A 27,977-nucleotide genomic window follows, 5' to 3' on the forward strand; every position below is an offset into this window, starting at 1 on the left:
TAGGATTTTATAGAACATTTCATGAAATTATAGGATAATATAGGACAGGTTCAAAAATATTGTATTTTATAGTACCTTTCATGAAATTATAAGGTAATTTACTACAGATTAAAAAATATAGTATTTTATAGAAATTATAGGACCACAATATGACTTCCCGCAGTTGCTAAGAAAAAAAATGTTGCAACTGAATTACGTTGAATTATAAACCTATAGCAGCATCGTCCAAAGGCTAAACATTTCCAAATGACCAACAAACAAGGCTACGCGAGGAGGCTTCAACCAACTGAGCTAACAACGATAGTACCAATAAACGATATTCAATACATATCGTGTCCCATCCATCAATAAGTCGATAGCCAAGCCAAAATAGGACCCCCTGTTTAAGAAATGATACGAGGGTTCCAAAACTCCCGGTCAACGTTGAGTCAGATCAGATGCAGGCGATGGAAAAATGAAAAGCCTGCTCTCCGAAAAATGTGAGAGCAGATGTTCTCATCACCCTGGGTCCCCTCTCTTTTGGACGGTCCCCCTTTTTAACAAACTATTCAATCTCGACCCCTAAAATCCGCGCTAGAACACATACTATACAAGATCCTAGATCCTGAAGGATGATTCAAAAGCGAGAGGAGCGCTTCTTTCTTCATCAGCACGCGCCAAATACAATAGAAAAAGCGGGAACGAGCGCGTGGGTGAGTGGGTGGCAGATTCCAGGGATGGTTTTCTCCTCCCGCCTGAATTTCCCGCCATTTCCATCACTACCACGTGGCTAGCTCTATAATTTTCATTGTATCGCGAGAATTATTGGTGAATGTTTTTGGATCGTTGGCTTTGAATTCACGGGGGCTATAAGTCTGGACGGGAGATTAGGGTCCCATGGGAGGAACAAATAGACGGATTTAACCTTTCTGTTTGGCATCTCCTGTTTCTGGTTTCCAGAATAAAAAAAATCTGACATGAAAATTGTTATTGGTTTTCAATTAAGTTAATAATGGATGTCTGGTATCTTTTCTTAGGGTATCATTTGGTAGTTCAAAGGGTTCCATGGTGGAGACGTTAGTCTACGACCATAATGACGATATCATAAACGTGTCACCAGCCTTTCCTCTGATTGGTGGACACCAGTTCTATCCCGGATTACACCATCACAACGCCACTTCCATTCCAACCACGACCCAGCCTCTACTAACAGATCGCCTCAAAGACGACCCGCATCTCAATAACTCGCCACCAATCCTCAATGGGTAAGTACTTAACCTGACAAGTTAATTTACCTACCGTAAAAACGACATCATTTTAATAAGAAATAAGTAAAAGTGTTCCAACAAAAACCAAAACTTTGAATCAAATATTATTTTAATATATTTTAGCCATCATGACCTTCAACTCTGTCCAACAAGGTCATGATGACTTTTTCCCCTTAAAAAATCCCTTACAAACTCCAAGACTTTAGTTTTCTCAACCTACAGTTACAAATTACACTTAGAATAAAATGATATTTTACCCATCATGACCTTCAACTCTGTCCAACAAGGTCATGATGACCTTCAACTCTGTCCAACAAGGTCATGATGACCTTCAACTCTGTCCAACAAGGTCATGATGACCTTTTCTGGGAGTTTTCCGCTTAAAAAACCCACACAAACTCCCAAGACTTCAGTTTTCTCAACCTACAGTTACAAATTACACTTAGAATCAAATAATATTTTACCAATCATGACCTTTGCACCTTCTACAAACCTCTCTACAAACTCTAAAACTCTATTTTTTTCGACCCATCGACCCTTTTTGAGCTTTTCGTTCCTCGAAGGAACTTCAATATAAATTTTTTTCTCACAAAGTACTTGTCCATATAATCCTTAAATAAAGCTGACGAGTTATAAAACGTGACTCGGGCAAAAAAATAAAAAAATATATAATCTTCCTTAAAAGAAAAATATGGAATCTTGAAAAATAAGGAACCCCCGCTAAGCCGTTTCAAATTTCGAGTCGCTCACCACTTTAAAACAAAATTGATCTCCTCAGAATAAAATCGCTTATGGCTAGCATTTTTCCGCTTATCCAATGCCAAGGTTGTCTAACTATATAGCTGTATCCTGGGAAAAAATATATATATATATACATTGAAAGATAGATGCACCGAGATTCCATTCCTGGGTATACACGTGAAAGAAAGAGCCTAAAAATGGCGGGAAGAGGGGTAAGGATCACCCGCAGTAACGTGCTTGATCGATTTTGGCGCGAAAAGCGTATAGCACGCGCGCGGCTGTTGATGTGGCGCGCGCTTCTGCTAAAGCTAGATCTCGAGATCTTCTCTCCTCTTCCCGGCGGTCGATCGGTTACCATGACAACCGAATCTTCCGGATAAAATCGCGCGGGCCAAAAGTAGAAAACTAACAGAAAGACTGTAACGTTTACAAACGCCCTACGGGGATGTTAATGGTACAATATCTTCATTTTGGTTGAAGTTTGAAAAGGGAATTAAGGAGAAATATTTGAAACATGCAGGGTGTTTCTGATAAGTCTGACAAGTGACCTGAATTAAGGGTGACTGTGTTCTTAGGGTCAAACTTTGCTTAATGTTTGGGAGCCCAACTAAATGTTGTAGACCCCATTTTCCTTGAGTCACTTTAAACTCAGTTTGACCCTAATGACACACGTACCCTTTCATTTATGACAGACTTATCAGTAACACCCTGTAGAATTCCATTTAGAAAATAAATTGGAAAAATATTTATTATTTTCCATTCTTTTGTTTATTTGTTATAAACGTTTGCCACGGACAAAATTGGCGGGAAATGCCTTGAAAAAAAAAATCCAATAAGGCGCGAAGCTGTCCGCTTATTCCCATTGGTGCATTTTAACGCATCAATGAATACCCTATAGCTATACGTGCTTCATTTAGTATTGTAGAGGGATTATAGAGCTCTCTGTCGACAATGGCGGAAAATAGCTTCAAAATGAGCTGACCTGCGTATAAAATTCATTAAACCCCCAACAAAACTGATGTCCCTTCGATTGCGGGTTGACCTTTTGACCTTTCTTAGTAAAATGTTAAAAAAATAGATATCAGAAACGGACAGATATCAAAACCCTGATGGCATTCTAACACGCTCCGTAAATAGTAGGATTCTCGATACTATCCATCCAATCAAGTCTACTTATACTCTAGCCCATCCCTGACCTTTTGACGTGATTTACGTGTCAGGGGTCATATCACGTCAGCCTAAATCAACCCGCACGCGTCCATGCGCAAAATAGACAGGTGAGAAGAAATTTACGACCAATATATATATAGGGAGAACAGTGTTAAGGATGAGGCTAAGCCCTGATGGCATCATGGCGTGTCTCTCTCATTACAGTCCATAGAATCAACACGTCAAGGAAGAGAAAAAAGGCAGGTCCAAATTGGCAATGACCCAAGGCCATTTACAATCCCCCTTAAACATCCTGCTAGTGTATTTTATTTCCTAGGCCTAAATGTCAAAAGGTCATCCGCGAGTGTAATAAAAAATGGAGTGTTTATTCGCTGCGTTTATGAGCTTGTTATTGGTGTTGTAATTCCGAGTGGTTTGCGATTGACCAATGGCCGTAAATATGTCCGTCTTTAAGGCTTAAGTATATATTGTTGTCGAAATAATGGATCTTAAAGATTAGTATCTGCATGCATTTGTTTTGGTATTTCAAGGTCACTCGAAATTAATTAAGTAATTACTGTTTAAAGGCAGGTGAAGTCTATCAGATGTATTCTTCTAAGCTCACTGCATCTTTGGGTCTAAACAAATAATTACATCTTTACTGAATTGGGATCCTCTTTATAATTACAAAACGCCACGTGATTAATTTAAAAGTTTCATTAAATATCAGAAGCCCGTTTGCAATAACAAAATTAATTACAAAAAATTGATTAAAGAAAGTTAGTCCGAACTTAATCTCGCGGAAACCTTCATTAAATACTTCCTGTTTCCTAAGTCCATACCATTATCCCTCAGTATTCACTTTTAAGTCTTCATTCTAACCTACCAACCCATAAACCGATCGTGTATCCCTTCATCCCCACTCTTTAAGCGGTTTGAAAGCCAATAAAATTCGCGTACACAAATACTCGCAAATACATCTCCATTTAGTTAACATTCCAAGCTGCCAAGAGAGTACAACCGATGTTTCTTAACAAGATTAAGGACCCCAAGGTTGTTTTTATACATATATATATTCAGAAGTAAAAAGTAATTAGGGTTCGAGTACTTTTTATGAGTTGATACGTTAAGCCTTGGTTGGTGAGATTTCTCCAATGGAGAGAAGGAAAGGAAGGATCTATTCGACGGTTGCCATGGTTACCATTCACTTTGGCAGTATAAGTAACATTACAGAGATAACTGGACTTCTCCTGGCGTTAGTGAATCAAATGTACCTTCGCTTTCCTGGAATTCCAGAGAGCAAGGTATCTTGGCATTGTTTCGTGTCATCTCAGCTTGACTCTGGCCCTGCTTCCTTAAATCCTTAACCACGCCCACTTTCCTTCCAATAAGTTTCCAATCGCAGTTTTCAATACGTACTGAACTATCGTTAATAATGTCTGTATTTTAAGGAAGTGTAGGTTTGATAACGTTGCATTTACAGGGTGGTTTATATCTTGAGGAGAGGGTTGTCATGGTAACGAGATTCGGCAACATTTAAAAGAAGGACCCAGGCCCCAGGGAAATGTTACGTTACGCAATGTTATATTTATGAAAAGTGTGGAGGAGGGGCCTTTGCTGGCTTATTTGTCCGGTCGATATTGCCGGAGGAAAGGGGAGGAGGAGACCGTGAAAATAAACAAAAGTTTTCAGGGTCAAGAGGTCATTCGCACTAGAAATGTCAAGACATTTATAAAGAGTTGGGTTTTTCTAAAAGATTTTTCGAGGTAATATGAAAGTTTTTAGATGGATTGAGTGGTAGTTAATAGTTTAGTTAATACTAATTTTTGAGGGTCACGTGGTAGTTGAATGTTTAATATAAATTTTTGAGGATCACGTGGTCGTTTATAGTTTACTTAAAATTACATTTTCGGGGGTCGAGTTGTCGTTAACATCTAAGTTTTAAGGGAAAGAGGTCATTAATTCTAGAAACCGGTCATTTTGGGTTTAGAGTGCTTGTTCAAAGCTAAATTTTAAGGGTCAAAAGGTCATTAACACTAGAAACCGTACACCATTGCACAAAAGCTTACGTTTACGCCTTGATTAATGTAATTATTTGGACTATTTTAGGTTAAATTAAACTAATATAAAATTTTAAGGGTCAAGAGGTCATTAACATTATTATTAATTATTTGGACTATTTTAGGTTAAATTAAACTAATATAAAATTTTAAGGGTCAAGAGGTCATTAACATTATTATTAATTATTTAGACTATTTTAGGTTAAAATAAACAAACTAATATAAAATTTTAAGGGTCAAGAGGTCACTAACATTATTATTAATTATTTGGACTATTTTAGGTTAAAATAAACAAACTAATATAAAATTTTAAGGGTCAAGAGGTCATTAACATTATTATTAATTATTTGGACTATTTTAGGTTAAAATAAACAAACTAATATAAAATTTTAAGGGTCAAGAGGTCATTAACATTATTATTAATTATTTGGACTATTTTAGGTTAAAATAAACATATTAATATTAAATTTAGAAGGTCAAGAAGAGTACCTGAATACCAGGTGGGAAGGAAAAAAAAAAGGCTTAGCTAGGTTTAAATAATTGCACAACATAATTTCTCGCTATACTTCCTTAAAATGTGGAAGATAAAACTTGTGAAGTGTATAGGTTACAATTTGATACAGATAACGTCAATTTCTTATCAAAATTTCGCCATAGACTAGATCAAAAAGTGACGGGTTCGCTCTGGCCTTAAAAATTATTATAATAATAATAAAGAGAAAAATATAACCAAGCTTATATACAATATAATATTTTACTATCTCTTAGTGTTATCAAATAAGGCAGTCTTAAAAAAAAAATAAAAAATAAAATACACAAACATCTTAAGAAAGCATCTCTGTGTTACCACGCATCTCAATGTAACTTTAAATAAAAAAATTCAAGGGATGATGTACAGCTAAGAGATTCTATTGAACTATAGACCATTTCGGAAATTACATACAGAGAAATCAACACATAGGGGCGAGGCAATACTAAATTAATTAAGAGGTCATCCATAAAACAGCCCAATAATTACTTGTTCACGATGACCCTTGTGGTCATAAAAGTTATACATTTTCGACTCAAAATTGCCCACTTTTCCAAACTTCGGTCCTTCCCAACTTTATGGTAATAACAAGAAGTGATATCTAGTTTACTAGGGAGAAGGTATAAATTAGCCACATTTCTAGCTTTATCTCCAGTCCAAACGTAGCCTGTCCGGAGTTAATCCCGGCCGCCTCTAAATTACAAACAGCATCTCATTGGTTCTTGAAAACTCACGTCAGCGCGACGCGAATGACGAAAATTGGGTATTTTCCGACTGAGGAGAGACGAAATAGCCCGGCCTCATTTTACGCCCCCCCTTGTATTTTGAAAGGGGGACTGGGACTATGGCCCGCGAATACTTAGGCATCTTATACCTTCTCCCTAGTAAAATAGATATCGCTTCTTGGTAATACTCTGTAGATTTGGCATCTTAAATAGTTCATTATCACTTTAAAAATAATATAAAAAAAGTAACTCACGATATACGGGATTTTTAAAATTTTCAGTAAAAGATGCCGGGTGTAGATTTTATTTAAAACGAAATCAAGAAAAAGTAGATAAATTAGAAGTAAAAATATAAAAAAATAAATATTGGATACGGTAGTTAAAAATCGGCGTATCAAATCAGAACATCTGTTGTATAAATTATAATTAATTGTAAATATACATAAAGAAAGAAAGAAGCTCGTTATATACCAGTCTCTATAGAATTGCTTTAAGTAATAATATGATAAATAAAAACTCAAGGTAGACGTTCGAATCTGAAAAAATGAGTCATTCCAACAGATAGTGCAAAAAGAAGAAGAAAGACTTTTAAACTAAACCGCCTTGTTAACCTTGGAATTAATTCCAATTCTTTTCAAAAGAAAAACACACTTCTTTAGAGAGACTGTCTGTCTACCATTTTTGTTAAGATGTTAATAAGGTAAAAAGAATTATAATAATAATTATCGTAATAAACATGGATGGTGGCTTACTTTTAAAAGAAGTTCGTATATACGCCCTTTTTTTGCAAAATGTTTCTTTCTCTACTTTAAACTCTTATTTAAAATTAAATATAGCTTAGTTTCGAGTATGAGTTAGAAATAATTTCGAAAATATTATTTAAAATAGCGTGAAATTTGGGAGGGGAATCTCGTGAAATTTCATGTATTTTCAAGGGAATCTCGTGAAATTTCGTGTATTTTCAAGGGAATCTCGTGAAATTTAGTGTATTTTTAAGGGAATCTCGTGAAATTTAGTGTATTTTTAAGGGAATCTCGTGAAATTTAGTGTATTTTTAAGGGAATCTCGTGAAATTTCCTATATTTTTAAGGGAATCTCGTGAAATTTCCTATATTTTTAAGGGAATCTCGTGAAATTTCCTATATTTTTAAGGGAATCTCGTGAAATTTCCTATATTTTTAAGGGAATCTCGTGAAATTTCCTATATTTTTAAGGGAATCTCGTGAAATTTCCTATATTTTCAAGGGAATCTCGTGAAATTTCCTATATTTTTAAGGGAATCTCGTGAAATTTCCTATATTTTTAAGGGAATCTCGTGAAATTTCCTATATTTTTAAGGGAATTTCGTGAAATTTCCTATATTTTTAAGGGAATCTCGTGAAATTTCCTATATTTTTAAGGGAATCTCGTGAAATTTCCTATATTTTTAGGGGAATCTCGTGGAATTTCCTATATTTTTAGGGGAATCTCGTGAAATTTCCTATATTTTTAGGGGAATCTCGAGAAATTTCCTATATTTTTAGGGGAATCTCGAGAAATTTCCTATATTTTTAGGGGAATCTCGTGAAATTTCGTGTATTTTTAAGAGAATCTCGTGAAATTGGGAAGGAGAATCTCGTGAAATTCCGTGTATTTTTAAGGGAATCTCGTGAAATCCGGACGCGTTGCACGATATATCATGGAGAATCTCGCGAAATAAGCTAATGAAACCAAGAAAAAAAAAACCCCGAGGTAATTTTTAATGAAGTGACTATCCCCTTGGAAAGTTAAAAGTTCTTAAAACGGTAACGCCTTAAATTCAAGACTCAAAAAAAGAAAACATCTATTCAAATTTGAATTTATAACTGCGTGCTACGTAACTACAAAATCTATATTTATAATATTTGGGGTTCCTGGTGATTTTGTAGTTGTAGGAGGAGGGCGTTTTATATTTTTGAAATCTTAATAATGCACCGGGGCAAAAGAAAAAAAAGAATTAATAAATTTCAATACAAGCCCGAAAAGTGACAGGTACTTTTAAAAATAAATTTTCCTGGTTGGTACCCCATTGCGATTTTTTAAAATATCGAAAAAGAAAGTAAGCGGTTATTTTTTTAACCAGGCTAGAGCTAATATTTCGAAATTTATGATTATTACAATTTTGGATTAAACTGGTTTCGATTAAAGTGATAGTAAACTTAATATTTTTTATTTCTACTATTAAGTTTTTAAAAATTTCTTTTGACTTCACCTTCCCTTTAAATTTTTTTTCTCCGTAAATTTTTTTCTCCGTATAGTGGCGCCATCTAGACGGTTGTATTACATCATGGTATTATTTACTTTAGGCGCTTTGGTTAAGTTTTAACTCTCCCGTCTCGTATTAAGGCCAATCAAAAAAAAAAAGACTTTAAATTTTCAAGTATTACTTTTTGGCGCAATTTAGAAAATTATCCGGTATGACGTCACTCCACTCCGTTGTACCAATTCATCCAGCCACCCACGCGCTTCGCCTCGGTTTTATAATTTATTTCAATCGTGTTTAATTTGAACTAAATAGTGTCGAAATATTTCCCTTTAGACCCCTATTATTAAAACCTCTCTTACGTAGTTACGTAAACACGCCGGCATTTAAAAAAAAAAAATAATGAAACCGGTATTTTTAATTTATTTTAGTGAAAATATATCCGAGTTTCGTTCGCATTTAATTTTTTAATTCTTTTATTTTAATTAAAATTACGGATAGTAAAAATTTATTCGTGTTGTCTGTTTATACTTTTTCCTTATATCTATGTCTAACTTCTCGGTTTCGTTCGCATTTGAGTTTTCTCTAACTTTTTAGTCTTGTTCGCATTAAAATTTTACTTTTAAGAAAACTTGAATATGGCAATAATTATATTAAATTTATGTGCGTCGTCTGCTTATAACAATCTGTATATCTAAGCCTAATTTCTAATATTATTTCTATTTATTAAAAATTCCCGTTGGAACACTTTTACTTCACTTAATTTTATATTTTTGCTTTACTATTTCTTTGAAGTTTATTTTTTTTTAATTATTTTTAATTTTCATTTTATTTATTATTTTGTATTTTTATTTTTTTCGTTTTCGGTTATTATTTTGGTTCATACAAAACAAACAAACAAACAATCAATCAATCAATCAATCAACAATTAAGACACAACGATAGCAACGAAATTGAGCCAATTTTAGGGGGAAATTGGCAATTGATTTTAGGACCGGATGAAACCCCGGAAAATTGGTGAGTCTAATTAATTAACAGACTAATTAGTCCATTTAATTAAATATACAAAAAAAAATAAATTTTGAGAGTGTAGATGGCGAAAAACGCCGTACATTCCTAGGTAGTTCCAACGAATATTGAGAATCAATAATTCTATGGTTTTCAGCCGTTTGCTAGGTTGATTTTTCAAATAGAAAATTCTTTGGGAAAATGGGAAACCAAGGCGCTCAAGGACTATAATTTCAAGGCGCTCAAGGACTATAATTTCATTAAAACTATTTTTTTAGATACTATTCAAATTTCTTTATAAATTTTTAAATAAATATATTTTAATAAATAGATAAAAAACGTTAATGAATATTTCTCAATAATCAAAGATTTGCACCGAGAAATAATTCAATAACCTTTCAAGTGCTTTTAGATACAAAAAAAGATCCTAGACCTAAATTATTTAAGATAACTTTAATAACTTTTCCATATTTAATAAAATTGACAAAATTCATAGATAAGACCTATTGTACCGATACCCTACAATTACAACATTAAAATCGCGTTAAAAGCAAAAAGAACGTATCTGCAGATACTATATTATATACAAAGATAGGGAGGGTGACGTAATCTACCAAAATAAATGTCAGGGGGCCCCCGATAAAAAGAATATATATCCCCAGAATGGATAAGCATAAGCTAGTAGTAGTGACACTCTACGATAAAGTCATCCCCCTTCGCCATGGATAAGATAAAAAAACATGGCCGGAGTAAGTTAGGCTTAGCAAGTATATATAAAGCTAAAAAAAATATCAAAAATTAATAATATAAAAATACTGTCATATGATTGGTTTATCTAAAAATACGTTCTTTAACCGTGAATAAGTTTGTTGTCTCCAGTTACAAGGAAAGGGCATCTCAAAGCCTTTTACTAAATTAAACACAATGAAAAAATAGCGTTATGTGTCAATGCATAATTTTCAGGCTAGGATGATTGATACTATTTAAACCAGGAGGCCTTTCTACTTGATATTGCATTTTCTCCGCCAAGTAGCATGGCCTCCTGGTGTAAAAGGTATTAATCCTCCTAGTCTGAAAACTAGGTATAACAACAGATTAATAAATTAAATAAAGATACGTGTTTTTGCCGCAAAATTACTTAGTTTCAGTTACGTGGTAAAGGCAGCACCTCCCAGTCTTTGCTTATATTAATGATTTCCCATAACAGCTTAAATAAATGAAGTAACTAAAGATACGTCTTTTTGCCATTAAATTTCCTAGTTTCAGTTACGTGGTAACGGCAGTTGCAGCACCTCCCAATCTTTTCTTATATTAAAAAGCCTCAATGATTTCCCATAACAGCTTAAATAAATGAAGTAACTAAAGATACGTCTATTTGGCACTAAATTCCCTCCTTTCCGTGAATAAGTATGTAGTATCAAGGGCGAACGTATAATTTTCTCTTCCCCCCTCTCCAGAACTAGCTACATCGTAAAGGCACCTCCTATGCCTTTTACTATATTAAATCCTATAGAAAGATATAATGAAATGCTAGTATAAGAGTTTCCTGGAGGCTCCTAAGGACTAACAACAGTGTGGTAGTGCCGCCGGTACACCGACCGAACGTTACGCATCTCGTATCGTAAAGTTGGAACTTGAACGACGTTTTAGTTTAGGCTTGGCATTTGCCGTTCGTAGACTGGCGCGTGAATTTCCGTGTGTACGTCTATTTTTTCTATCTGAGAACTTGAAGACGTGTTGTTTTGTTGGTCACCAGTGTTAATCATTTAAAGGACAGTTGTTCTCATAGACCACTGTATTTTATATAAGGAAAAATATACCAGTACGAGTATAGAATAATAAGAAAGAAGTAAAAAAAAAAAAAAAGGTTGAAAAATCCGACGCCAGTTTGTCGGCGCGTAAATCGAAAATCGTGTCGCGCCCTAAAACGCTGCTACTCTCGCACTTTCTCTTCTTCTGTGTTTTTGAAAAGTGTTTGTATCTGGTACTATAGTATCTGCCGGCCGGCAACTAAGGGATATAACTACATACTTTCATTTTTTTGGATTAAAATAATTTAATTCGTATTTAAATTAAAAGGTAAGATATAAGAATCGCCGTTCATTTTGTTGTTAAATTTGTGGGGGTTTTTTTTTTATCATAAGTTTTGCATTGATGACAAAGGCTTAGTGAATGAATTTTGAATTTAATAGTTAATTTATTTATTTATTTATTATTAAATTATGGTGCGAGTCTAAAGTATTAAGGTTATATTTAATGTTGCAAAGATTGATATAAATTTAACCATAATCTATTAGTTAATTTAGTTATTAAAAGTTAATTTCAAATGTATTTATAACAGTCTATAAATTTTAAAGTTTTAATTTTTTCTTAACAAGAGTTATGATTATGGATACTTGTTAATTAATTAATAACTAAATAATATTCGTGCGTATAAGTTAAACTGATTGAGTACTACTAATGGCAGACACCACGTTTCTTCCTTGGAGGAAGTAACTTCCTCAGTGTTACTTCCCCATACACGTGAAATTTTAATAAAATCCAAAGCGTGTTTTTTGTTTCATTTAACCAACAGACAGATTAAGGGCGTGGTTCAGCGTAATCCTCTAATACTACATCTTCCCTTGATTAGAATCTAATCTTAATATATATATATTAATTAAATTAATTCAAATAATGATAGTGTGTATATAATCATAACTTTACTAATCTTAATATTTTAAATAATTAAAAACTACGCTTGTAGTTTTAAACCAATAATATTTAAAATAATTAAAAAATACGCCTGTAGTTAAGTTTTAAACCAATTAATTAAATTTTAATTGTGTACTATCAATTTTTATCTAATTTAATCTTACGTCATCACTACAAATTCCTCGTTGTTGGTTTTATTAGTTTCGATAGAGAGCCTAAATTTCTTAGATTGAATACTGGGAACTATTTAGAAAGAGAGAGGGGGGTCCTATTTTTAATTGAATGACGGTTTTTAGGCGTGGATATATCAAGCTCTGAACTAAAATTGCGCCTTGTGGTGGCTTTGGTATCCCCCCCCCCTTCTAATCACCCTCCCTGTTAAGCCTTGTTCAGTTTCTAGGCTAGGATCCTCTTTGTCAAAAAGCGCGTGGGTGGTGGGAAAAGTTTGCCAGTACTTGTGAATGTCAAAAGTCCTTAAGTCTATCTATAGTTCGTATTATCTTGTGTTGTTCAATTCAAAATTCTGATGTCTATGGGGGGAAATAATTTACGAAATACCGAGATCTTGATTAGCAATTAATTATATATTATAAGTTTAACATAGATAACCAATAATATTTGCTAATTTTTTAGTATTTTAGACGATTAGAAGGCGATTGTAATCAGTTTAATCTAATCCTTTGAATATATATAATAATTTAACATCTCTATGTAAGAATGTCTCACGGCAACCTGTCTAACCTTACTTATAGAAATAACGAATCTAAAACTAAACCTAACTAACCTAACCCAAGACTAAAACTAACAAAACCAAAAAATAATGAAGCTAAATTAACCAAAAATTTATTTAAACTACTAAACTGGCCTAAAACTAACAACTTAACCTAATCTAAACTAGCCTAAAACTAACCTAAACTAGCCTAACCTAAACCTAATCTAGCCTAACCTAATCTAAACTAGCCTAAAACTAACCTAGCCTAACCTAATCTAATCTAAACTAGCCTAAAACTAACCTAGCCTAACCTAATCTAATCTAAACTAGCCTAAAACTAACCTAGCCTAACCTAATCTAATCTAATCTAAACTAGCCTAAAACTAACCTAGCCTAACCTATCCGAAAACTAACCTAGCCTAACCTAATCTAAACTAGCCTAAAACTAACCTAGCCTAACCTAATCTAATCAAAACTAGCCTAAAACTAACCTAACCTAAACTAGAGTAAAACTAACCTAGCCTAACCTAACCTAAACTAGAGTAAAACTAACCTAGCCTAACCTAACCTAAACTAGAGTAAAACTAACCTAGCCTAACCTAACCTAAACTAGAGTAAAACTAACCTAGCCTAACCTAATCTAAACTAGAGTAAAACTAACCTAGCCTAACCTAATCTAAAATAGTCTAAAACTAACCTAGCCTATAACCTAAATCTAAACTAGTCTAAAACTAACCTAAACTAGCCTAACCTAAACCTAATCTAGCCTAAAACTAACCTAATCTAGCCTAAAACTAACCTAATCTAGCCTAAAACTAACCTAATCTAGCCTAAAACTAACCTAATCTAGCCTAAAACTAACCTAATCTAGCCTAAAACTAACCTAATCTAGCCTAAAACTAACCTAATCTAGCCTAAAACTAACCTAACCTAAACTAAACTTTTAACTCAATAATTTAACAACTCTATGGTTCTGAGAAAATGACATGTAGTTCGTCAGGTAAAAATTCCGCGAGTTATAATGTCGATAAGTGACCAATGAAAAATATTTGGCGCCAAAAATGAGTGTCCAGGCGTTGTCCGTCGGCGACAAAGAGTCGTAGATTTACCTTAATGGCTGTTTTTTATCGCCGGCGGTCTATCAGTGATTCACGTAAAGGCGCCATAGTATAGTCAGAAGGCAATTATATAAATTTAGCCAAGCCTATCTCATCTCGTATACGGAATTGTTGGTATAGTGGACTTCCGGTCTGTAGTGGTATATCGCACGATCTCTAAAAACTTCATCTACTTTGTTTTTATGGCCAGAAATAGGTCAACACGTAGGTGGCAGCTATAGTTTTAATTGTATTTCTCTTAATTAAAATTAAAATTAAAAATAGGATGAAGCTCGTTTTTTTGGAATTTCCAGCTGGTTTCAATTTATTTTATAATTCTAATTTTCTTTAATAAAAAATAATTTATATTTAAAGACTGTTAATACTACCTAACTACCTATATTATTAAATTTAATTATTTTAAATTAGTTTAAATAATTAATATTAATATTTCTATTTTTTTAGACACCCCAAACCCAATAAAGGATGGGTGTAAGTCACTAATGAAAAATTAAATCAAGGCACATTTTTAGTGAGGAGTTTTCCAGAATATTAATCCGGTATGTGGATAATCCAAAAACACTAGATATGGCTTCAAAAGTTACTGCAGCATGTCCTTCAGTTTTTAAGCCATATTTAACGCCTTTATTTTCCACATTCCGGACGTTCCATTTTAAAGGGAAGGTGAAAAGTAAAATCAAAAGATTTTTTGTCGATTCTTCTACAAATAACAAGACCTTCGAATGATTTTAAAATTCAAATTAATAGACTAATAGCACCCCATGTTATTTCCCCATAGAGCTTAATACAGTCGAAGACAGAGGGCTGCCATTACCCTATTTGAGATTAGCACCTCCGACCAATCGCGTAACGCCCTGCCTTCTTAAGAAAAATTCTCCCTCCCTCCTTTTTCGAAAAAAGTCTTTAGTGACGATCCCCTCGATTTTGAGTGACAGTAAATCATAAAAATAATATAATAAAACTAAAAAAAAAAAAAGAAAAAAGAAAAAAGAAATACTTGAGCCTGGAGCTAATATGAGTAAGATAGGATGGCTATTTTTGGGGCAAGGCTTAGCTATAGATTCTCGCAGACTCACATTCAGTGTATTCTTAAAAATTAGGTCACTGATATCACGAACCTCTTCTCTTTTCTCTTCTAATCCAGACCCGACAACCACCACTTTCATTCTCGATTGAATTCATTCTATTTTAAAATTTCTCTTTAGAATCAATTTCCCTCGAGGGTTCCCTTTTCAATCGAGACATTTCTAAAGAAAAGATTAAAAAAACCCGTGATGGAGTGTCGCCTAGAGGCAACTAAATACATTCTACTTAATTCTTAAATCGGAGAGAAAGTTAAAATTCTTATTATAATAAAATTCATATTCTTTTTTTCTATCTCTCAATAAGTAATATCAGGGATAGATTTAATTTTACAGGTAGGAATGGAGAACAGAGTAATATCTGGGCGCGCGTCAAAGTCCCGGACCCCCTTTCCCGCGGGACGGAGGGGGTATGAAAGAAGAGGCGGGTCATAGCGACAGAGGTAAAAAGGAATTACGTATTTTTCGCAGTCGCCCCATCAGCAACATCATAAAAACGTTGTTTAAGTGAGCCAATATGAGTCGGACTGAAGTAAATACTAACCGTTCTTCATTCCTACTTCTAAAATTAAATCTATCCCTGGTAATATCATAAGTTGTAAGCCTTTGACAGCGTATCACCAGGCGTCGCTTAACTTCGGATCTATGACCTACGTCACTTCATGACAGTTTGTAACCAGTGACAAACTTATGGCCAACATATCTAATCAACTTATGTTGTTACTTAGTTAAGGGATTTACTTTTGGTGAAAAACTAGTTCTAATACGTCTACTACTACTGACAATTTGGGCACAAAATAATAGTCTCATCGTGAATTTAGGATGAGTCTAAAAAAATGTTTTTTGTTATGTTAGGTAGGAACAACGCTTATGGGTCAAGGAAGACTCGTTATGAAATTTATTTCTCGTCTTTCAACTTTTCATTTTAAATATATTGAATTTATGAAAAAAAAAGAAAGGAAAAATAGACGCGTAGCTTTTTTTAAATCAAGTTTCCTCTGAAAGAGAAGAAGAAATTGTTGGAGAATTTCGTCAAAGTGTATATAAACCGAAATAAAATAGGCTTAATATTGTACTAGTAACTTGGGCAAATGGCCTACAACAGTCTAACTTGGGCTCCCATTCAATAATATCCGATGTTCTCAGTGCTCACCGTCTTTAACGTTAAGCCTATTTGGTTTCAAAGTCTTTTAGCAAAAAAAAATAAAACTAAATCAATGTACAGAGTAGGGAAGGCTTATTTTTATGGGTACTGGAAAAGAAAAAAAATGTCTTTGTCAATTCATTGATTCAAGCTCCCCCTGGGCCTTATGGGACCGTCTAAACTCTCCCCCCCCCCGGTGGTCCATTCTTAGTCTGGTGGTCTAAAATTGTACGCGTTATAGAAAAAGGCGGGAAAGAAAGTGACAGGTCAAGCTGGGAACGCTGGGAAACGAGTGAGCTAGCGCGAGCGACGTCTGCTTAGATATTGGCGCGAAATAGCCTAGAAAAGCTCGCGCTAAAAAATTGGATCAAAGGAGCGCGTGGAGGGGTAAAAGAACAGCACGCGGAAGGGAGGTTGGTATCTGATAAAGGAATGGGCGGGAAAAGAAAGAGAAGGGAAAAAGCGGCACGTGGTTGTCATAGCAACCGTGATCTCCTGACAAAGGCCCATTTTGCCATGGATTCTTTCATACATACGCCTTTGGTGGAATCATTAAGGTTCCCTAGAAACCTTGAAAGTAATTCGATTCCTCTCCGTCCATATTTTAGGCTTAAAAATCGAAATTGCGGGGCTTTTTTTACAGTTCACATTAAAATTAGGAAGAAAAAAATAAGAGAAAAGAATTACTGGGTCTTTGAGTCGCAGGATGAAATTTATGAGCTGTATTTTTTGTGGTATATCAAGGTCAAGGAAATTAATTAATTAATTAATAGACCATTTACAAGTCCACTAAATTTAGTCCGTATTGTTGAAAGCCCTATCTAACGTCTTTGGAAAACAAGGTGGTCAAACACACCACTGTATTAAATATTTTACCCCTTGATTTTTGCAAATGCACAAATGGTCTATTAATTTTTGTTTTAGCAAATAAACAATGTACTCGGTCGCAAAAATTTACTTCTTTACAAACTAAATTTACTGGTCCTCTTTAAAATTAAATACATAGGAGGATTCATAGCATTTACACAAGGAGGCCATGCATGCAGGCTTCAAGTATTACACAATGAAGCCAGACTCCAAAGCTAGGCCTCCTTGTATAAACGGTATAAATCCTCCAAGTCTTAAAAACTATTTACAGTCCGTGATACGAGAAGTTTTCTTTTTTTAAAAAAGGTAGTTACCAGTTATTCTAAACTCTAAAGCATGAAACATTTTGGGGCTCATAAACTGAAAATATGGACTAAAAACTAAACTGCTAAAAGTCTAATCTACTTTCAAAAACCACCACCCAGTTTTCGAAGAGGAAGTTCGTGTCAGTGGTCACGACTTTTAAAAGGAACAAGGCCTTTTTATCAGGCAACTTAAAATAAAAAATAAAAAAAATAAATAGCACTTGCGCTTGCTACGAAAATCCCACTACCAAGTTTTTGTGTTAGAAAGAATTTTAAGTTGCAAAATAAAATATAAAAATAAAATTTGGGACTTTTGTTCGCGAACGGACGGACCAAAACAAAAATTGAAAAAAAAAAAAAATACAAAAAATGGCGCGAGCTTGAATATAAAAAAAAAATAAAAATCAAAAAGTAAATTCCACGAGCTCGTGCAAGCGTGCAGTGACACATAGGGAATGGACGGGCGAACCATCTCTTGTTGTAGTCTGCTACAAAACGTATATTAAGCCTAAATTCATTCAACCCCCCCCCCCCCTATCTCCCCCTTTGGGCCGAGAAAAACCCGCACGTTTTTTAAGTTAAAAGAAATAAATTCAGGAAAGTTTTTCTCAAAAAAGAAAGGTTTTTGGTCAAAATTTATGTTCAGTTTTCTCTATTAAAGAAATAAAGCTTTGGTTTAATAAAATAAAGGGTTTGAAGTTAACTGAAAATAAGTCGAAATAACGTTTTTAACTTATGGAAGGGAAAAGTGCAGCGTGGTAATATAAAATAGCCAAAAGAACGTTTGATTCCTTTCTCTACAGGGTGTTTTAAAAAGTTGGGGTGGTAGGAACGAAATACATTGGGTTTTAAGTGATTTTTAGTCGTAAATGTATCTTCCATGACCAATTTCGGCATCAAGTTAAGATTGGAGTAATCATACCTTTGTTTGGGATGTTCCTTAAAGGGGGCTAACCGGCGCTGTTGGGGTGAAGTCCACCCTTAGTTCAGGGGGAAAACACCCAGCTCTTTGGCCATAAGGAATGGCGCCACCGTCGCGGTGGGCGGGTAAGCAATATGCTAACCAACACTTTGACCCCCCCTTCACCCCAACAGCTCCGGCCAGCCCCTTTAAGGCAAAATATCGTAGAAATCACATTTTCGACTCAAAATCTCTCATAAAACCCACTGCTCTTCGGTCCTACCAACCTCACTTTCTTAAACACCCTGTACAAATAAAATAGAGTTAAAAGTGCGCGCCCTTGGTTCTATTTCCCAACACAGCGAATCTCCCCATACGTGCTTACAAACCCGTATAATACTGGTAGTTAAAATTCCAAGGTTATAAATAAATATAAATGCCATATTAAAAATATATATCCGCACCCAATCATATTTGATTAAAAACCCTGACGTCATTAATACGCTTTTACTTTTATAATAAAAACAAGGAAGTAACAGCAACGCTTTACGTGACAATTTTTATTTTTTTATTTTTTTAAAAAAGTGTTTATTTTTGTACGTAGCTGTTTTTAAACTCGAGAATGTCCCAGGCTGAAAGGCGTGAACGGTTTAAACATCTCATAAACCCATGGTACATTCTCAGTACGAAATAACCGTCGGTTAAAGGCATTTTCAATAAGTTTATAAAACCTTTGAAACTTTAAAAGTCTTTGGAGATTTTTCGGGGAAGTGTTTGTTCGATGAAGCGGAACTACTAAGGTCCAAAAATTTACGAAGCGTTACGTCGTATCTTAAGATAGCTAACTCCCTAGACGACTAGTAGTAGTAACATTCGAGACCCCCCATCGATTTAACCCGCATAAAATAAATACATAAATAAATAAATAAATAAAAACCGTGAAAATTGGTTTCTCAGTGAACAAACTGACGGACAAAAACACTGCAATCCCATGCCATAACACTACATACATACAGATTTAATTTTCCGCATACCCCATCCCATTTAATTTTTAGAAAGAGGTTGAATTTATCGTATATGGCAAAGCACAAGGTATTGAACTTTAAACATTAATAAACACGAGGAATTTTGGCGCCAAAAAAAAAAAAATCGAGCTCGTGCGATATTTAAGCGGGGAAAAATGTGCTATAACATTTCGCGCGCGATTTTTAGCGCCAAAACAAAATAAAATAGAGCTCGTACGATATTTAAGCGGGGAAAAAAAACGTGCTATAACATTTCGCGCTCGATTTTTCCTCGTGAAAGTCTTCAGACATTTAGCGCGTGCAATCCGGTACTCATATTTTTTCCCCACTCATAAATACCTAGACAGTATTGTACTCTATGTTCTTCTGATAATTTGCGCGGGAGACAATAATTTTGGCGCGCTTTTATACTGTAGTTATTTTCTGTTTTTCTTCTCGTTCCCCCATGAGCCGCCGAAAGAGTTGCGCCTGACCCAATTGCCCGCAATTTTCATCGACGCAGAATCGGGCGCGAGATCCTTCTCTCTCTCTCTTCTCCTCTCTTTTGCTCCCCATCCACGATTCCGCATCCCAACAGAGAGAAATAGAGAGAGACCCAAGCATCCGTTTAGTCGCGAGCTTTCGCTAGGCCACAAGCGCCGAAACTTAGATTCGATCCGTGTTGGTCGTTGTTATAACGTTGGTTACCAGGGGTACCAGTGTACCAGACACCTTTTTTTGTTTTTAATGGTGGTCTAATTCGCCCGGGTCTAACAATCCAATAGAAACTTGCGAAATTTAAGTTTTAATTAAATCGTGGTAATGTAAAGTGATTAATTTTAATTAGGATTAAAAGTTTTCCGCGGCGGTTTTAAAAGTTCACCATTATGGTGGCCCAAGACGAATGTCAAAATAATTTAACTAAGTAAGTTTGAAATTAATTTATTGAATTAAATATGGAATACGTTTTTATTATCAATATAAAATCATTAAAATTATTGTTAAGTTGCATGAGAATAATTGCAGGATTGCCATAAAATTGCGGATTCAAATTCTCTCCATGCATGGCTCTTTCCCTGACTTTCCCAGGGATATTCCCTAAACTAAATGGCCGCTGTCCTTTTCAAAATTCCTTGTCTTTTCCAGGTTTTCCCTGACTATTTAAAGAGATTCTCCTTAATCTAGCTGGCCGATTTATCCATTTTTAAATTCCCTGGCTACCCTGACTATTTCCAGGGATTTTCCCTAAACTAAATGGCCGATTTATCCATTTTTAAATTCCCTGGCTACCCTGACTATTTCCAGGGATTTTCCCTAAACTAAATGGCCGATTTATCCATTTTTAAATTCCCTGGCTACCCTGACTATTTCCAGGGATTTTCCCTAAACTAAATGGCCGATTTATCCATTTTTAAATTCCCTGACTTTTCCAGGTTTCCCCTGACTATTTAAAGGGATTCTTCTTAACCTACCTGGCCGATTTATCCATTTTTAAATTCCCTGACTTTTCCAGGTTTCCCCTGACTATTTAAAGGGATTCTTCTTAACCTACCTGGCTGATTTATCCATTTTTAAATTCCCTGACTTTTCCAGGTTTTCCCTGACTATTTCCAGGGATTCTCCTTAACCCAGCTGACCGCTATATCCATTTTTAAATTCCCTGACGTTTTCCAGGTTTTAGTTACCCTATGGCAACCCTGAATTCCGATACGTTGACGTCAAAATTGAGTTCATCAGCTTATCTTATCAGTTAATTTAATATAAAGTTTATCAGACTTCGTATCTGACATTCCAAAGTGTTGAAAGATGCTTTTCAATATTATCTGATAAATCAGTTAGAATATAGCGTCAATATTCCTGATATGGGATCTCGCAAAAGGGGTCCAATTTGTATGGGGCCTAATTTTGGGGATATCCACCAATTTATCATTATAAATCTTTATGGACCTCCCCAAACTTTTAACTAGAAAAAAAAAAATTAGCGCCGTTTTAATTAGTGCCGGCATTGCGTTTAATGTTAACGAGCTGGAACTTGTACCAAGTTCGTACCAATATCAAAATGCAATGGTAAACAAACCTAATCCCTTATACTAGTAGGTCATTATCCACGAAGCAAACTAGGGATGGGACAAACTTTAATCATTTCTATTGTTAATTACCATCTTAGAATGAAGGCAAAATTACGTTGAAGTTAGGTAAGAAATGAATCTTTCTTAGATTGTAAAAAGCAAAATATACTAGACGTATTTTTAAAAGCAGGTTGAGTTGCCAATTTGCAGACGGGCCAAACATTAAATTTAAATTTAGAACTAAAACTTCATAGCGCGGGATTTTTAGTTTCTATAGAAACAACTCAGTCGGTTAGTGGAACAAAAACTAAAATATATATATATAATTATATATTCTAATTAAATTAAATGTTTTTTCTTTTCTTTTATAATCCCTATAACTGATTGATTGCTTAGGCAGGGCTCCCACCATGTCCCTAAAATACCTAAAACCCCCTACTTTTTTTTGAGGTCCCTAAACCACCATAGAATTGTGATTTGGTCCCTAAATCACCATATTCCTAGTTTAATGTGCCATCAGCTTATAATATTCAACCCAAAGTCCAATTTACACATTTAAATTTCTTATTTTGTTGAAAAACGAAAAAAGACTGTTAAGTGTGATAGAATTGTGATAGATAAAACGTGGTAATGTAATAAACAAAAACTAAGTCAGTTTTATGATAAAATATTTTTACAAATATCTGACTATGTCATTTTGTGAAAATATAAGTTCAAATAAAGATCCCATTTTGGTTCCTATTTGGTCCCTAGTTTAAAAAATTCGGTGCCTATTTCACCCTATTTCTAGCCTAAAAAATTCCCTATTTCCCTACTTTTTTTTAAGATTTTGGTGGGAGCCCTGCTTAGGCCTAATTAATTTAATTAACAACCGAAGTTTTAATTGTTTATCTCACCGTGTATTATTATGAATTTACGATGCAAATTCAGGCGAGTACGTGCAGATTCAATGTTTACGGGGCATTACAGATTTGGGTCATATTATCATAGCTCTAGAGTCAAAACACTGTCAAAATAGCGAATTTACGATCGAAAATTTCCCGTTCAGGGACTATAAACCTTTCATCGTTTTATATCAATTGTAATAAATTCTTGGAATGATAACCTATAAGGTCCATTTCCCAATCCTATCTATTGGAAAGGGCCCCTTATGGAATTTGAGAGAGGCTTTTGTATTTTAAAAACCAACCAATTTAAACTTCATTTTTACAGCAGAGTTTTCAGCGTTTTTTGGCTCTTTAAAGAAGCACGTGCTTTTTTGGCGCTTTTTAGAATAAAGCTAGTTAATTTTTGGCGCATTTAGAAAGAAGCACGTTCATTTCGGCGCTTTGTAGAAAGAAGCGCGGTTTTTGGCGCTTTTTAGAATAAAGCGGGTTACTTTTGGCGCCTTTTAGAATAAAGCGGGTTACTTTTGGCGCCTTTAGAAAGAAGCACGTGCATTTTGGCGCTTTGTATAAGGAAGCTCGTGTTTTTTGGCGCTTTTTAGAATAAAGCGGGTTAATTTTGGCGCCTTTAGAAAGAAGCACGTGCATTTTGGCGCTTTGTATAAGGAAGCTCGTGTTTTTTGGCGCTTTTTAGAATAAAGCGGGTTAATTTTGGCGCCTTTAGAAAGAAGCACGTGCATTTTGGCGCTTTGTATAAGGAAGTTCGTGTTTTTTGGCGCTTTTTAGAATAAAACGGGTTAATTTTTGGCGCCTTTAGAAAGAAGCACGTGCATTTTGGCGCTTTTTAGAATAAAGCGGGTTAATTTTTGGCGCCTTTAGAAAGAAGCACGTGCATTTTGGCGCTTTGTTCAAAGAAGCACGTGCATTTTGACACCATTAGAAAAGAAGCACGTGCCTTTTTCCCGCCTTTTATGTACCTGATTTCTATTTACAGCATCGAATGATAGATAGCGCGTGACTGTTAATACGAATTAGGTATAAGTACATCATTATATTACAAAGCACGTGGAGGTACAAAAATAAAAACAATCACGTGACCTCTGACCTCCTTTTGTTTAACTTGTAGCGTAATAAATAAGTATCATTCAACCCTGAATCGTCGAAACGTAACGCGACGACGACTTAAAAAAAGAAGAAAATGTGTATTATTTAAAACTACCGTTACGTTCTAGTAAATACACCACCGTAAATATCATAATAGACTATTTTAAATCAACTCGCGCGTCGTCTCAAATCAACATTTGACATTATTAGAAAGTAAAGCCTTCTTACAAAAGGCTACCAAGAAAACTGCAGATGCATTGTATAAACATAATGAGTCCTAATTCTTATTTCATTGACGCACTACATTTTTTTTTAAAGATTCGTATTCTATAGTCACTCCATTAGTACTCAATATAGAGATAGGGCACTGGTTTGGTTTCGCGGCTTTAAACGGATAATGCTAAACTAATAACGTTGCCATTAGCCTTCTAAATAAAACAAGATGGCCCCGGCCAGATTACACTTTTGCGCGCCCTCTAGTGACTAGAATTAGTATTACTATATTCATTGACCCCGACAAATTTATAATTTTCAGGTTTTTTTTCCATTGTTTATAAAATAGCATTCCGATTATGAATAAAACCAATCTAGTAAGAATTTGGTTTACAGTTTAATTAAATAAGTAATTAACTGTAGTGTTCAAGTCTTGGTGGATTAATTAGGCTAGATATACTAATCAATATCCAAGATTTATTCTACCATATGATTATGGTCATTCGTTACATTGGGTGGCAAGGATGCCGCTTGAGTGCGGATAAAGAAGCGAGGAGTGTTCTCTCCTATACGCGATGTACGAGGTTACCTCCCATTTTTAAATTGTGAGTAGTTTTTGGTAATCGCCATCTAATGAGCGAATTCTGTACTTTGATTTTATTCCGTATTTTAAAAATGGCCGCGGACAACAACAATCTTTATGACACAGAGTTAACCCTTTGTCAGGTCCCGAATGAAGTTTGCAAACCCATGATCTCCACTCCCTTAAATCCCTATCACTACTTTTACAGCCAAGAACGGAACATGTTCTACCCCAGCTTGCCATTTTTACTTTTCAAAACTTACTAATTACCAATGAGAATTAAAAAATATGTTCAAATCATCGGATTCACCGAGCCAAAGGATTTCAGACGAAGGTTTTGAACTTCCTGCTTTTGAACGCTAGATGGCTTTAAACACCGACGTTTAAAGAGACAAAAATACCGAATTTTACGCTTTACTTCGACGCTAGATGGCGGTATCAAAAACTACTAAGACGCAATGGCAGCCCCCCTTGAATTTGCCTGGTAAACGACAATTAGAAAATGGGGGTTACAATCAATCGATATCTGAGGATGGGGCGCCATCTAGGTTGTGTTTGGAATAGGCGGGAATTACGAATATAGCAATACTCTCCCGTGAGATTAAAACCCAGTGACTGTATGAGTCTTAAGATAATGTGAGGGTTTAACAATAAAATTCGAAGATCATTGGCAACTTGTAATATTGCGCTATGCATTTGTAACAGTTTGGTTGAGCTTAATGAGGTAGATTGTAATTCAGATTTAACTTTGTTTAAGTCACTATTTTATACTGTCCTTTATGAGGTTATTGTTATTGTGGTGAAAAGTTTGTTTAAAGTCATTATTTATACTGTCCTTTATGAGGTTATTGTTATTATGGTGAAAAGTTTGTTTAAACTCATTATTTATACTGTCCTTCATGAGGTTATTGTTATTATGGTGAAAACTTGGTTTAGCTGCTGTCTCATAGGTTGAGCCTTTCAGGCGCTCGTCTGTTTCGGAGTGGGTTGCGGCGAATTGGTGTTGCGGATGTGGTGGTGGTCCTTGGGACCAGTGACCCTCGCATTAATTATTATTTTACCGGTCCCACTATAAATTAAATTTCTAAAATGGTGAGAATAAAAAGCACGTAAAGACACAAAAGTAAAGAAGCTGGAAATTCTAATTGAATTTGAATTTTTTACTGTAGGAAAAAGTAGCATATAACAATCCATAACAGTTAACTTTTATTTCTTATCACAATTTTTCAACTAGTTGCCACTAAATATCAATCAACATGTCTAATGATATTTGAAGTTCTTAATCCTTTTCTGAACTAGCCTTATTCCTTATTGCATTTTCCATAAATTCAGCGGCAATATCTTCTCTCGCTATCAGTAAGCCAGATCAAAATCTTGTAATGTGACCATGCACTACTGAGAAATACGATTACTGACAACTAGTACTGGCTATGGTCTAGACTGTCGACTACAAGAGACTCATTCTAGAGTATAGACGCTAGACAAGATCAATAGTCAATAGAATACAAAACTTTTGTAGGGAAGTTGTAGCCAAGGAGTACTAACTACCTAGGAGTAGAATTGGTAGAAAATGAGTTGAGATAGAAAAATTCTAAAAAGGAACCCCGAATTTATAAACTGGTCCCACCGTCTATTTTTTCCAAAAACCCTAATTAATAAAGTGCTCCCTGATACCACTGACCCCAACTTTTGGAATAAATAAACTGGTCCGAGCAATTAATAAACTGGTTTGGGACTTGTAAACCTGTCTTATTTCCTACCCTGTAGTGACGAGCCCATGATGTAAACAATAAAGATGGCCGCGAGCTACGAGGTTTAAGCCTCGGTCTTTAGTGTATCGGGACGGGGGGACGGGGAGACGGGGAGTCGGGGACATGGGGTCCGAGTAAAATTGTCCATGCCCATGCCTTTTAATAATTATCTTAATGTTCTTTTTATTGATGATTGTTTATGCCTATTAATATTTATCTTAATGTTCTTTTTATTGATGATTGTTTATGCCTATTAATAATTATCTTAATGTTCTTTTTATTGATGAGCTTAAGTTGTAAATTTTTAATTTGATACTTTCAAAGTAACGTTAATTAAACCTTAAATACCTTGATTTAAATTTTCATTTATAATCCTTATTTAATTTAAGGATGATGTCAGTTTGTAAGTCTCGTTAATTTAATTCCCCCTTTCCCACAGAGAGGGTCTGAAAATTTAAATCACTTGGCAGAGACTGGAGATCTTCAACATTCAGTGACAGACTCTGAATCTCAATGGGCATTTAAAAAACTGTATAAATTTAAATTGAAATTCCAAATTATAATTAAATACTTTTTGTTTGATATGTTGATATTAACGTAATCAATCCTTGAATACTCTATTGGTACTATCAACACCATCGTTAAATTTATTACTTAAATAATATAATTTTTTTTAAATATAATAATCAAATTAGCGACTTAAAATTAGTTAACTTTAAATGAGTATGTTTCACTGATTAAAATTACATTTCTAAAAATTGTTAGGTTGATAGCACTTTCATGTTTCATGTAGAAATTTCATATTTCCGTGGATGGAGAGATGAACACGTTGATTCCGTTTGTCGTTGATTGAAATTAGATTCATTTTGATCATAAATTTCATTTTATATTTTGAGTTGTTGATTTTATGAGATTGTTGATTTTATTTTTATAATTATCACTTACGTAACTGTTATTAGTAGATGAACCCAGCGAGAGCGGAAACTGCCAAAATGATTAGTTAATTTTGCAAAGAATCTGCAATTTAATTCTGCAAAAATCTACCTATTATTTTATGTCAGTTCCGTTAAGTGATCATTTAATTTTAAACTTGCCAAACAAATAGTGAGCAATGGTACCTCCGTCCCAAACTAGTTATAGTTTTAAAACGCTGACTCGAGTTTCATTTTGTTAATACATTTAATTTTATTAGTAAATCAACCTGCCTAACTTTTAAGCAGACGAGTCTTAAAAAACGATATCATTGGTGAAATTAGAAAACTCTCTCTGCTTAGCGCGCCTTCTGTCGGGGAGAACCTTAATTTCTTTTTTGATTAATATGATAATATTAATTGTAATGTTTAAGTTCCCAAGTAGAAATCTAATCTTGCCTAGGATTAAAAAGATATATAATAATTATAAATTGCAAAAAAAAAATTGCAAGCAACTGTCTCTCCTCCTCTAGCGCGATACAATATATATTCGACAGCATCCAGTGGCGGGCGTCGGGGAGGTGGGGGGTCCATATCTAAAGCCAGACAGTTGCACAGTTCTCTCTCTCTCTCGTCTCCCGCTAAACCCACGCAGTAAGTGCGGGCGTCGGGGAGGTGGGGGGGGGTCCATATCCTAACTCTCTCTTTCTTCTCTTCAGTATAATTTATCTCGCTTTATATTACAAGCAAGCGTGGCTTCGTGGTAGAGCGCGCGGCCGGGCGTCTTCACTGACGTCTCGTATGGATTGGGATATCGCGGGTTCGAGGCCCGGCGCCGACGGGAAAATAATTTCAATTGAAATTAAATACGTTACGCCACCTATGAGGTGTGAGGTGAACTACGGGTGAATTTCGAGTCGAAAATTCGCGGGAAATTTGAAATTCAAAATATTTA

At 34.8% G+C, this 27,977-nt stretch overlaps 2 protein-coding genes and 1 long non-coding RNA gene across 5 annotated transcripts in view; 2 read left to right on the forward strand and 1 right to left on the reverse strand.

The window, feature by feature from the left end:
* The window catches only part of LOC149673772 (lysosome membrane protein 2-like), a 132,497-nt gene that overhangs the window by 102,020 nt on the left and 2,500 nt on the right, over positions 1-27,977 (reverse strand). The gene's annotated exons all lie outside the window — the stretch shown is intronic.
* LOC149673776 (uncharacterized) overlaps positions 1-27,977 on the forward strand; it is a 69,845-nt gene that overhangs the window by 28,303 nt on the left and 13,565 nt on the right. Inside the window, exons 2-3 of one of the 2 annotated variants that reach the window (XM_089839517.1) lie at positions 1,017-1,244; positions 9,606-9,689. In XM_089839517.1, the coding sequence (XP_089695643.1) occupies positions 1,017-1,244; positions 9,606-9,689 (312 nt within the window). The remainder of the gene's footprint in view (positions 1-1,016; positions 1,245-9,605; positions 9,690-27,977) is intronic. The other variant, XM_089839519.1, reaches the window with a different exon arrangement.
* On the forward strand, positions 24,007-26,701 carry LOC149673777 (uncharacterized). The gene is made up of 2 exons (XR_016366921.1): positions 24,007-25,452; positions 26,551-26,701. It is a non-coding gene; the product is annotated as an uncharacterized LOC149673777 (long non-coding RNA).

Source organism: Phalangium opilio, unplaced genomic scaffold (assembly GCF_054372755.1).
Source record: "Phalangium opilio isolate 3A_F unplaced genomic scaffold, DU_Popi_V2 ptg000048l_1, whole genome shotgun sequence".
In the NCBI taxonomy this organism is placed as follows: Eukaryota; Metazoa; Arthropoda; class Arachnida; order Opiliones; family Phalangiidae; genus Phalangium; species Phalangium opilio.